The sequence below is a fragment of the Saccopteryx leptura genome, chromosome 1 (assembly GCF_036850995.1).
Source record: "Saccopteryx leptura isolate mSacLep1 chromosome 1, mSacLep1_pri_phased_curated, whole genome shotgun sequence".
Lineage (NCBI taxonomy): Eukaryota > Metazoa > Chordata > Mammalia > Chiroptera > Emballonuridae > Saccopteryx > Saccopteryx leptura.
Genome location: NC_089503.1, coordinates 93,594,593 through 93,608,089, shown reverse-complemented (window position 1 = coordinate 93,608,089; position 13,497 = coordinate 93,594,593). Strand labels below are relative to the sequence as shown.

The window sequence follows — 13,497 nt, the reverse complement described above, 5'->3', positions numbered from 1 at the left end:
ACATCTGCAACTTAATCTCAAAATGATTCAGAAAAAAAAGGTGTGTGTGTGCAGAGACAGAATAAGGTAAATGTGGCAAAATGTTAACCAGAGATGCTTATGAAGGGATTATGAAGTTCTTGTACTCTAACTTGACTGTCACTTTGAAATTACATCAAAAAAATATAAGGCATGTAAACTAAGGTCAAGGCAAGATTCAGACTTCAACTGCAATGTTACATAAGTATTACTTTTACATTTAGAATCTGTGTTTCTTGGCCTAGTTTAAAATAGTTCATAATAATTAATTATACCTAAAGATAATAAATCTATCCAAAGTCTATCCAAGTTTTAATGTTTTAGTACCCACTTACTATTTTTTCAAAGCATATTAAAAAAAAGTGTACTTTATAAGTAGTCGCAGATTCATTTCTCAAGAAAGCAATTTCAAGTCTTCAGAGGTACTATGTGATTCTTATGTCAATCCATTATATTTAGCAACGCCAGACAGAACTCAAAACAATTTTCATTTCACTTAACTCACCATGTGTAGGTGGAGAAATTTAGTAGGGTCTAGTATGCTAGAATCAATTAACATTAACAATTTCCTCCGAATATCAGCTGCTCTAAATGACACAGTACTGGTCTGAGCAGTAGTCACACACACACACAAGAACTTTAGCATGTCCAAAAAAAGTAGATCTTGCTTTGACAGATGTTCTTCAGCTAAAGGATTCATGGCACCTAAAAATAAAAAGCGCTTATTAAAACTAAGAGGGGCACAACAACCATATACATTGAACATGAATGCAAATATAATACTCTCTATGAAAAAATAAAAAGATAATAGTATACAAAAATAAAATTATGGTAAAATTATTACACACTAAAAGCTTCAAAATTTTTCATAAAAGGTTAGTTACCCAAGGATCTGTCATGCCATCAAGAAATGATCTGTGGAAAAATCTGTATATATAAACATTCACTGCAATACTGTTAATTATAGAAAAATAGAAAGGAATAGAAATTTCTCATAGTAAATAATGATCAAGTAAATTATGGTATATACAGTAACTAGGATATTATGAAGTCATTAAAAAGTATAGTTATCGCCTGACCAGGCGGTGGCGCAATGGATAGAGTCGAACTGGGACGCAGAGGACCTGGGTTCAAGACCCCAAGGTCGCCAGCTTGAGCGCGGGCTCATCTGGTTTGAAGCAAAGCTGACCAGCTTGGACCCAAGGTCGCTGGCTCGAGCAAGGAGTTACTTGGTCTGCTGAAGGCCCACGGTCAAGGCACATATGAGAAAGCAATCAACGAACAACTGAGGTGTCGCAACAAAAAACTAATGATTGATGCTTTTCATCTCTCTCTGTTCCTGTCTATCCCTATCTATCCCTCTCTCTGACTCTCTATCTCTGTAAAAAAAAAACACAAGTATAGTTATCAATACAAGTAGCTAAATAAAAAATGTTTATAGCTAATGTTAAAAGAAAATAGACATAGTATAACAAAGACATTTGAATGTAAATCCTGATTACAATTTTCAAAGGGTCTATAGAGAAATAACAAAAAAAAGGTTAAATGGATGACAATATGGTGGTTTTATCACTCTCCTACTTTCTATTTTCCTAAAAAAAAATCTGTCATTTTATTTTCTTGAGTAATTATTTTAATGTTCCCTATGAAAAACAGGAAACTAATAAATTCAATTAAAAAGTAGAAAATGTAAAGGAAACAGGAAAAAAAAATCCTGATAGACTATCCAAAAGGTAATAAAATAAGCATAAAATTGGTATCTATGAGGCTTTTTATAATGCCAAATCAATTTTAATAGGTAAAAGAAATTCCAAATAGTAAATATACACTTACCAATAGTAAGCTGGCTCTCTCCAGATTCATTTGCATCACTAACACTACTAGCAGGGTAATCGTTAAATAGACTCATGAATGACTGATTCTCCATGTCCATTACTTTTTCGTCAGGGTCAACTTTCACTGATTCTACTTCACAGTCAAGAGGCTTTTTCATAAAGGATACCTACAAAAGAGAAATAAAGATGTTTTTTCCTGGTTTCTTTCAGAAGCATGTTTTAGTTAAAATTCACCTAATCAAATGATTCAAGATTCATGCGTATGAACACTGTCATATTATCTATTCCTGACAAAATAATATGCCTCGCAGAAGCTCATTTGTATGGAAGAAGAAAAGTAAATACCATGATGAGAATATGTTGCTTGTCTGGCAGGGTTTTTGTTTTCATTTTTAAGAATAGAAAACTTAATTTTGGTACAGTGTTACACAAAAATAGGTATATACCTAGATGATTAGTTCATAATCATTGTTTATTATTATTTATTTAAAAATAAAAGTCAAGTACTATGCTAAGAATTGATAGTAACAAGAAATCAAATGTACTCCCCAAACCAAATAGCTTTAATTTCCACATTTTAAAAAACATAAGATGCCACATATTGTGAAATGCCTCTGTATTTAGGAGAGTTATCAATGAAAAAAAAAATCTTAGAATCAATGAAATACAGTAGTAAAACAAGAAGCGTACTTACTAAACTTCTACAAATATCTGCAATATCATTCATTAACTTTGATGTTAACAGTCGTAGGAAAAAGCTAGATACAATCTTATTTGGATTGTGCTGTAATGAAGATGAACAAAAAAACAAGCAAAGAAAGAAATAAAAACAATTATTCTTGGCAGATAATATTTTCTCTATCTTGAATGAAATGTAGGTTTTCTTTACACTGAAAATCCTCTAAAATACTAAGCATGTATAAAGAGATTACTACTGGGGCAAAGTGAATAATTTCTAAAATACTAATCACTTTTCTTAGTGTACTAATAACTATAGCACATATCTTTCATTGTGCATAAACAACATTAAAGTAAAATACCAGCTAACAATGGTAAACATAAGCAAGCATAATTGTAGCTTAGTGTTTATTCTTCGACTTCTCTTGTTCTCCACTTACAGCAAAACATAGAAACACATATTACAAACCCAAAATATACACTAATAATATTGATATACGGCCATGTACTTATTAACATTAGCTTTCAAAATGCTTCCATTCATTTATTAACATCCTGATCAGCTACCCCTCAGACCTGCTCCAAATCAGAACAAAGACTACATACACTAGCACTCTTCTACCAAATGCTATGTAAGACAACACTGGGCAAAAAGAAGAGTAATGTATGTGCTGGACTTATCTTTGTGGTGCTCACTAGCCCTGGTACAGGGGTATGTACATCACAGAGTAGCAGTCAACACATTTTTATTAAATGAAGGATAATATGCTGGCAACAAGAGTCATGTATATAGTATGTAACAGAGGTAAGTTATCTTGGAAACCTTCCTAAAAAGATGAAATTCTTTTCATGAGGAACACAGAATATCTATTGTTTTCTTCCTTTGGATACTACCTTTTATTTTCCATTTAAATCAGTGTATAAACTTATAGATAAAACAAGAAACAATAACCTCAGTCAATTATCAACCCTCTAGATAAGCTATACTGTCAAGCAGGGAAAAAAAAAATCTTACCTTGGTACAGTTACTTAAGCAATTTATACATAGATTCATCATCTTTCTTAATGAAACAATTCTAGATTCCTCATTTGTCTTATTTTTAAACAGCGTGATACTTTCTCCAGCACACTGCATTAGAGACTATTAAGAATAAAAAGATAAAAAATTCAAATTTCAGTTAAAATTAGTTTATTGACTCCTTTTTAAAGTTTTACTTAAAAGTTATATTGTTTAAAAAAGTTATACTTGACTTATAGTATAATTCAAAATTACGAACCATTTTTTTAAAAGACAAATCTTATACCCTATTCTTACAAATCACACAATTAACAGTATTACCCAGAGATGAAAATGTTTCATCCTTAGCACCTACTTGATTAATACTCTTAGTCAAGGATTCTTTAGGATAGTGGTCGGCCAAGTCATTAGTCAACAGAGCCAAGTATCAACAGTACAACGATTGAAATTTCTTTTGAGAGCCAAATTTTTAAAACTTAAACTATATAGGTAGGTACATTCCTTATTGAGGTAGCACCCGCACATGGTATTTTGTGGAAGATCCACACTCAAGGAGTCAAAGAGCCACATGTGGCTTGAGAGCCGAGGTTTGCCAACCATTGCTTTGGATAACTGATCACAGGAAACTTTTAAAAGTTCAGAAAAAAAATTAAAATTTTTGTTGAGAATAAATTTCTTCTTTTTTTATTTTTTTTTTAAGAGTAATTTTTTTATTTATTTGATATATCATTTTGGAAATTTTTTATTTTTATTTTTTTTTTTTATTTTTAGAGAGGAGAGAGAGAGACAGAGACAGAGAGAGGAGAGAGAGAGAGACAGAGAGAAAGAAGGGGGGAGGAGCTGGAAGCATCAACTCCCATATGTGCCTTGACCAGGCAAGCCCAGGGTTTTGAACCGGCGACCTCAGTATTTCCAGGTCGACGCTTTATCCACTGCGCCACCACAGGTCAGGCCCGAGAATAAATTTCAATGTAATATTATTTCAATTACTATATTTATAGTTGGCTTAAAATAATTTCAAATCTTAAGGAAAAACACATAGCATCATTTCTTCTCAGACTACATAAATAAACTTATATAAAAATTTATGTTTCCCATACAAGTACATCAATTTTCCCAGGGATATATTTCATTCAATTAATCCAGAACTTATTCATATAAATTTTCCTACCTTGGCTTTCTGGAATAATTCTGATTTATAAGCTTCTTCTTCAGTTATGACACCCACATAACAATAGCAACCAAGAACACCCACCAAACGACTTGAACACCGAACAAGAGTTTCTGTGTTTGTAGTCTTAAAGTAAAACACAAATAAAAACACATAGGTCATAAATAATTTGAGTACTCTATCATTATCTCTTATAAGAACAAATTTTAAGTACATATTAAGAAACAAAAGTTCAGTTAATTGAGTTAACAGTGGCATGATTCTGATCATCCCCCAAAAACATCTAAATTCCTACAGAGTTGTGATCCCCAGGATTCTCAAGAAAAACAGTGAAAAAGAAGGAAATCTCACCTTTTGCAATGGCATGGATGAACCTGGAGATTATTATGCTAAGTGAAATAAGCCAGGCAGAGAAAGAAAAATATCATATGATTTATATGTGGAATCTAATGAACAAGGTAAGCTGAGGAATGGAATAGAAGCAGAGGTGCAGTCACAGGGAGCAGAGGGACAGCTGTCAGAGGGAAAGAGGATGAGGGAATGGGATCAGAGAAAGTGAAGAGATTAGTGAAATTATATATACATAACAGAAATACAGATAACAGGACAGCAAATCCCAGAGGGAAGGGGGGAGCGAGTTAAGGGGAAGGGAACAAAAAGGGTGTAATGGGGGGCACATGGTTGGGGGTGAGAGTATGTTATATTCAGTGGGACACCTGAATCCATGTTAATAAAAAAATTAATTAAAAAGATACACACACACACAAAAAAAGAAAAACAGTGGAAGTATCTCATAATGGCCAAGTAAGATATTTCCTCTTAAGGGAGCACCATGTACTACACACAAAGGCCCTTAAGTATTTGAGGTAGGAAGGAAAAAAAACCTGACAGGCAAACAAATGTCTGTAACTCTTAGAACATACACAGAAATTAGATTCATACAAAAAACATAAAATTACCTTCTGAGCTTCTGAACTTTGACTTATTCAGCTTTTTAGACTCCACAGACGAACAAATATTTTTGCAAGTAGATACTGCTTAGCCAATTATATAAAAATGTGTAATTTTGCAAAGGTTACAAAGAAAAACAAGAATTAAAAATTTTTTTGTTCCTACACTATAGAAGTGTCATTTTAGGGAAAAAAAACAGAAAACCACAGTACTTTGCAATGAAAGTGGTTACAACTGTGACCCAGAAGAATGTCAGTAATTGCGGTTAAGGCAGATGAAACCAGGCACACTGTCCCTTCTCTGGTTCTTTAGCTCACTATCCCTGATTTCTGAATTCACCTGAGATTTATATTTTATTCAACAAATATTTTGTCACCTACCACATCACAAGGCATCGTGGCAGATAGAAAGATTAATAAAAATATACACATGCCCTTTACAGAGCTTATAGCATGGTTTAAGAGATATTTGTGTATAAATCATATACACAAATTATGGTAAAAGGAAGATGCTGAGTGTCCTTTAAAAACAGAAATACTGTACATAGTATGAAAAGTAAAAGATGAGTTATTATGGCTGAGATTATCTAACAAAGTCTTTAACAAGGATTTTGACATGTAGATGATTTGGATTTACAGAAATATGTAGAAGGACACGGGAGTTTTAGGAAGGGAATAGCACACTCAAAGAGAATTTGTGGCTTAAGAGGACAAAGAAAATGATATATGAAAAATTACTAGACGACCTCTAAAATATGATCACTGCTAGTTCATTTATTATTTATTAATCACTTTTCCCTCTTCAATGACCACTAAAATCTGTTAGATCAGTTTCAGTTATGTTCTTTGCTGTTACTGTAACACTTCCCTCCATAAAACTGAGTCACTTTTTCATTGAACAACCACTCAACTCAAAACCATTATTATTCCCAATAAACCCACCCAAAGAATTCTACTTCTATAGTGTCTACTAGAGTTCTTGATACAAAAAAAGGTATCAAATTATTACACTTGTTTTCTTTTTTCATGCTGTTTTCACTATTAGCTAACATGTATTCTCGCTTTTCTTTTCAAAGCTTCTCACCATCCTTTACTACCCATTTTTCCTACCAAACAGTCAACCAAAGTTGGATGAAATATCAACCTTAGTTCTTTTTAAACATTTCACCTCAGCCCTGTCTGGCGGGCTCAGTGTTAGAGCGTCAGCCTAGCGCATGGATGTTCCGGGTTTGGTTCCTGTTCAGGGCACATAGGAGGAGCAACTATCTGCTTCTCCACACCACCCACCTCTCTCTCTTCTCCTCCTACAGCCATAGCTCAATTGATTCAAGCACTTTGGCCCTGGGCACAGAGGATGGCTCCATGGAGCCTCCACCTCAGGCACTAAAAAAATAGCTCGGCTGCAAGCATGCCCCAGATAGAGGTTGCCAGGTAGATCCCAGTCGGGGTGCATGTGGGAGTCTGTCTCTTTATCTCTACTCCTCTCACTTGGGAAAAAGAAGAAAATACATACATACATACATACATATATACATACATAAATAAAAATCTCACCTCAGATGAATAGTTATTTAGAAGGTGTTCTGACAATGCCAGAAGATAACGATCCAATGATTCCCTGAGATTTTGGTGGACAGAAAAGCCTATACTGGATTGGTGCTTTTCTATAGCATATTCATTCACAATGGTTAAAAAATCCATCTTATCAAAAGTTGTCTGAAGAAATAGCTCTTCAACTGCTGAGAATGAAGTCTTTTCTTGCTCTTTCTGGTGTTGTTCACTTCAAGAAAGTAAGATCTTTAATTTATAATCAAAATACCTAATACTTCATCTTCATATAGCAACAATATAAGTGAAAACATTATCTTATTCAGACTGTTGATACAATTAGTGGATTATTCTTTTAAATGATTCTCTTCCTCTGACTTTGATGACTATTCATTACAAATTTCATTATTCAGTAGCAAATTTTAGTATCAGATAGATAAAGAAAACATAATTACAATCTCAAAGGCAAATTCAGAAATGTTAAAAGGATATTATTAAGCATTTCCCTATTAACCTTTGATTTCTCCAAAATGTAGGATTTGTCATCTGATGCTCTGTGACGGAGATTAGAAATCTTCATGCCAGTGAGTTATTTCCAGTCAGAATGAAAAAGTAAGCCTTTGAGTCAATCAACTAAAATGAAGTTTTTACATTTATTTTTGTTTTCTCTTTCCTCAATTGTCATTTTTTTATCATTAGTTTTTAAAGCTATCATAGATTTTATTTGATATAAAAAATGAGTCATATTTTTAAAAAACTAATTTCATATAATTTTTGTTCTTAATTTCCCATCATAACTATATTTTTTCCACTAGCAAATGTCATGTTATACCATACAGCATTAAAAATAGTAAACTAGATTTAAATTATAGAATATAAAATGCAATCATTAAATTAAAAGAAACATTTCCCTGGCTAACAGTTGTGATTTTTTTTAGTTGACCAAACTAGTCTAAAATTTTTAAGATGTAGCTATTACTCTTTGTAATGAGATATATAATTTAAGAAAAACACAGAATTCTTTACATGGCATACCATTCTGGCACTCTCTGGAAAAAATTCATTGCAGCTTTACAGTTTTTCATAGTGAGACTCACGAGAATTTTCTCCAGTGCAAGATGAGGGAAATTGCTATCAAGGAAAACAAAAATCTTCACTTAGAAATCTAAAAGTCATTTAAAGTATTCTTTAAACTTAAACATCAATGCTTGGTTTTAATATTGACATCTAAAATTTGAATCCAAATTTAAAATTATTTTCATCTATACTGAATGTCTTAATATCTGCAAGAAGAACTTTTTATTTTAAGTGAGAGGTGGGAAAGAAGAGAGACAGACTCTCACACATGCCCCGATCAGGATCCACCCAGCAAGTTTCCTACAGGGAGATGCTCTGCCCATCTGAAGGCGCTGCTCTGTTGCTCAGCACCTGAGGTGAGGCCATGGAGCCACCATCAGTATCCACAGCCAACTTGCTCGAACCATTCCAGGGGTCTCCCAACTTTTTAAAGGGGGCCAGTTCACTGTCCCTCAGACCATTGGAGGGCTGCCAAATACAGTGGTCCTCTCACTGACCACCAATGAAAGAGGTGCCCCTTCCAGAAGAAGTGCAGTGGGGGCTGGATAAACGGCCTCAGGGGGCCGTAGTTTGGGGACGCCTGATTCAAACCATGGCTGTGGGACAGGGAGAGAGGGAGAGAGGGAGAGGGAGAGAGAGAGAGAGAGAGAGAGAGAGAGAGAGAGAGAGAGAGAGACGGAAAGAGAGAGAAAGAAAGAGAGAAGGCAGTGGGGTGGAGAAGCAGATGGTCTCTTCTCCTATGTTCCCCAACCGGGACTCAAACCCAGGACTTCCACATGCTGGGCTGACACTCTACCACTGAGCCAACTGGCCAGGGCTTGCAAGAAGAATTTAAGAAGCATATATTTTATGTTATGATTGTTTTTGAACACTTCCTAGAAGCAAAATCGTGCAATTTTTAAAGCTCATTTCTGAAATCAAACAACTATGAAATTTAAGCATTAGGATCTAGGTTTGTCTTCCAGGTTAAATGGGCAAGCTGCTTCCCATTCTAGAGCCCACAGATTTAACATATTTCATCCAGATACTCTCATTATGATTCCAGGATACACCTGACTTGAATAAATGTTCAGGTGGACCTATTTACAGAAGATCACAAAGGAACACATCAGTGCTCAAAATGCATATTCTTCGTGCACATTGCCCTTCTTCTTACTGTGAAAACAGAGAGACAACAATAAAGTAAAAGTACGTGGACAAAAATACAGGCACAGAAAGAAAGAACATTGTAACAAAGGGACTACTTAATATTTAGGGCTAGCTCTAGGAAATCCTGCATTATCACTGTAAAACAAAGCCATCTAGCATCAGCTAGTAATGGAGGGAGCCTTACTAAACCAATCTAAAAATCAGCTGCACATTAGTGAATTCAAGTTACCTGTCAAGAACTGGAGGCAGCTCTGTACTGTCTTCAAAGTCATCTTCCAACTGATAGAGTAAGAGCCATTTCATTATCAATTCCTTTAAAGAAAAATTTCTATTTACTTCACATGTATTCTGCTCTATTTGTGTTTTTAATGTTTCTGGAACTACATAGCTGGTCAGTGCCAACGTCAAACAGCAAACGACAGAACTGTAACAAAACAAAGAATGATTAATGGTAAAAGTAACCTCTTTCAGTATGTTGTACTGCCAAAAAAATAAGATTTATGAATATTGAGCAAACAAATAATGAACTATCAAATTATTCATAAAAAGTTTAAACATTTAATTCTTTAAAACTGGCCTTAGTAATCTCTTCACATTTAAAACTAAATTTACATTCATTTATTAAGATTTCCTGGACAACCAAAAAAAGCATTTGAAATAGAATTTAACAATCTTTAACTGAAGTAACAAACAACCAAAATCAGGCAGAGGGGAACAGAGAGAGTAGATGAATATACACAGAGCTTGGTAAAAGTAGGTTCACAGTTGTTGATATGGAAATAGTACAAATAAATAATACAGTTAATACCAGAATAAACTCTGTGTTTTGCACACTCACAACAACCTATTTTTGCCCACCCCTATATGTGTATATATATAAATATATAAATATGAAAACTGCAAAGTCTGATACAATGTATAGGCAACTTACCATGAAGGTCTACAGACTGAACCAGTAAATAACTTCCAGAATTCTCTGTCAACCTCAACTAAACTCCCCTGAATTATGGCTCTAAGTAAGCCAAAACTTTCAGTTTGTATTTGTTCAGAACTTATATTGCGAAAGGTAATAGACCAAATTTTAATCCAGAGTTTCAATAAATCTGAATTTTGTGAGCTTTCCAGGCTTGATTTCTTGCCTTGACACAATGCAACTTCCATGAGGCATCGTAATACATATGGTGTGCGTTCCCCATGGCGCTGTTGAGGTAGAAGCTGGTATAGTATCATCAATAACGGCAACAGCTCACAGTCAGGTAAACTTGAGGGATATTTTGATATTAATTGAGTTGTAATCTGTAACCTGAAAGAAAAAAGTACAGTTAATTTAAAATCTGCTCAATTCCATTAACAAGCTAAAAGAAAATAAATATACAGGCACAGGATCATTACAATATCCTAATTAGAGTATCACCATCATCATTTTCCATATTACTCTCACAATACACTGGCTCTTAATTTTTATTAGGCCCTACTTCCTAAAGTATCAAGAAGTAGCAACATTTTGCCTACCTGTGTAAGATATCATTTTTCCCTTACACAAAAACTTTAAAGAATAACTAAACTAACAATATTATTCTCCTTGGTTATCACATTCATCCCTGTTCTTCAGCTACCAATAATATTCCTCCAAGAGGAAAACAAACAAACAAAAACCTCAAAACAGTTTCTCCTTCACATTAATCCAGTTAATTCAATAAATACTTGCTGTGAGTTCTCCAGAATGTGTGGTATTCAAGAACAGAAACTCTGTCTTTTTCATCTCTGTACACCTGTTTGGCGCACATAGCAGGTGTTCAATAAATAACTCTTGACTAAATGAACAAATTAACAAATCTGAATCAGGCACCCTTAACTAAATAAAACAAACAGGGGTGCCTAACTAGTGATGGCACAGTGGATAGGGCGTTGACCTGGGACACTGAGGTACCAGGTTTGAAACCCCGAGGTCGCCAACTTGAGCATGAGCTCATCTGCTCATCTGGTTTGAACTCAAACTTGCCGGTTTGAGAGCAGGATCATCGACATAATCCCAAGGTCACTGGCTTGAGCCGAGATGCTGGCTTGAGCAAGGGGTCACTTGGCTTGGCTGAAGTGCCCAGTCAAGGCACGTATGAGAAGCAATCAATAAACAACTAAAGTGTCGCAACTATAAATTGATGGTTCTCATCTCTTTCCTTTCTTGTCTCTCCCTCTCTCAACAAACAAACAAACAAAGAAACAAACCCCTCCCCACAAACATGAGCTTAGGCAATAGGTATCTAAATCAATACACTTTTCCCCCACAACTCAATTATATTTAAGCATTACATCAACATAGTAAACATCAAAGGAACACTAATCATAAAAGTCTGACTATAATCTACACATTTCTAATTGTCCTTAGGCAAGTTGCTTAATCTTTCTCAGTTTCAGCTATATCCCTTTAGCAAATCAAACAGGCTGAACTGGATGAATTCTAAAGATTCCTACTAGACCTAATATTTCATGATTTCAAAGAATTCCACAATTTATTTAATTACTTACATAATTATGAATGTTATGTGAGACTAAAGAACACAGCAAATAAAAAAAATTAACTTATGTCATGGCGTAAGGTCCAAATTATTCTGATTTCTGAATGCTATCTTTAATTTCTTCCTAATCTAAGTTTACTAAAAGGTGCTATGTATGCTAAAATCACTCTTTGTTGAGGTATACAACTCAGTAAATTCTATGAGACACACACCACTGACTGCCTGCCAGGGAGCCATTCTCACTTATTCCTTGCTATGGCAATATGCTTAAAGGTGGCCTCTGTCCCTGACACTAGCAGGTGACCCATGATGGTGGATCTCAACATCTCCTAGCAATCATTTTCCCCTTTGTCAGTGACTGGTTTGGGAGCAAATGACTTAGTTCTGGCCAATGAGATTAAAGGATTCTACTGGCTAATAAGATTAAAGGAGGTCTTTAGGAGAAAAACTAAATGAGACTAAAATGACAATGAGAGAAAAAAAGTAATATTTTACCAAGGTACAAGTTCAAAATCATTCTGTGATTTCTGAAGATGATTTTTTATTACATCCCAGCCTAATTCTATTTTCCTCTTTTTGCAAGGTACACTGTAATCACTTAATTCTCTCTGCGTAGTAGTATAAGACTGAGAAATCTCCAAAAATCTGGTATCTTCATTAAAAACCTGTAAAGTAAAAAAGGGAAAAATCTATTTTGTTTATATTGCTAATGTGTTCTAGTTCGTTAGTAAAAAATGTTTCTCCTCAAATGAAGACACAGAGAAATCATAAAGCAAGAGTAATAAATTATATAAATATGATAAAATAGTAATGGTACTCCAGAAATCAAGTATTACCAGAAAAGAGTATTAGTTTTACTTCCTGGTAATGTTTACTAAAAAGTGCTAAGATATCTAAAAGTAAAGCAAAAACCTCTAGTTTCAAAGAAATTAAATCACAAATTTAGCATTAAGAAAATACTGACAAATGAAATTATATACGATATTACCCAAATCTCTAGGAAAATTGTTTTACTTTAGAAACAGTAAGCCATCAACTGATGATGGATAAACAAAATGTACCATATCCATATAACAAAATATTATTCAGCAATAACAAATAAGATTAATGGTTGGTTGCTAAGGACTGGAAGAAGTGGGGAACTAGAACAAACACTAATAGGTACAAATTTTGTTTTGGGAAATGTTCTGTAATTAAATAGAGGAGATGGGTACAAAACATAGTGAAAATACTTATTAAAACCACTGACTTGTACACTTTAAAATAGTGAATATTATGCTATGTGATTTCTAAATCAATAGAACAACAATTTAGAAAAAAGAAACATTAGGATTAGGGTAATCTTATTTCCTATAGACAGTATTGAAGAATGAAAAAGTTCCTCACCACTTTTCACTAAGTTTATAATACATATGCAGAACAGTTATCTTACCCAATTTATTTTTTTTTTTTATTTATTCATTTTAGAAAGGAGAGAGAGAGAAACAGAGAGAGAGAAGGGGGAGGAGCAGGAAGCATCAACTCCCATATGTGCCTT

At 34.1% G+C, this 13,497-nt stretch overlaps 1 protein-coding gene across 5 annotated transcripts in view; it reads right to left on the bottom strand.

The window, feature by feature from the left end:
- Positions 1 to 13,497, bottom strand: part of ATM (ATM serine/threonine kinase) — a 145,485-nt gene that overhangs the window by 110,793 nt on the left and 21,195 nt on the right. For all 5 annotated transcript variants that reach the window (XM_066371608.1, XM_066371605.1, XM_066371604.1 and 2 more), the window contains exons 9-18: positions 12,456 to 12,625; positions 10,376 to 10,747; positions 9,674 to 9,868; positions 8,254 to 8,349; positions 7,225 to 7,450; positions 4,721 to 4,846; positions 3,547 to 3,672; positions 2,548 to 2,637; positions 1,852 to 2,020; positions 524 to 723 (exon numbers count right to left, since the gene is read on the bottom strand). In XM_066371608.1, the coding sequence (XP_066227705.1) occupies positions 524 to 723; positions 1,852 to 2,020; positions 2,548 to 2,637; positions 3,547 to 3,672; positions 4,721 to 4,846; positions 7,225 to 7,450; positions 8,254 to 8,349; positions 9,674 to 9,868; positions 10,376 to 10,747; positions 12,456 to 12,625 (1,770 nt within the window). The remainder of the gene's footprint in view (positions 1 to 523; positions 724 to 1,851; positions 2,021 to 2,547; positions 2,638 to 3,546; positions 3,673 to 4,720; positions 4,847 to 7,224; positions 7,451 to 8,253; positions 8,350 to 9,673; positions 9,869 to 10,375; positions 10,748 to 12,455; positions 12,626 to 13,497) is intronic.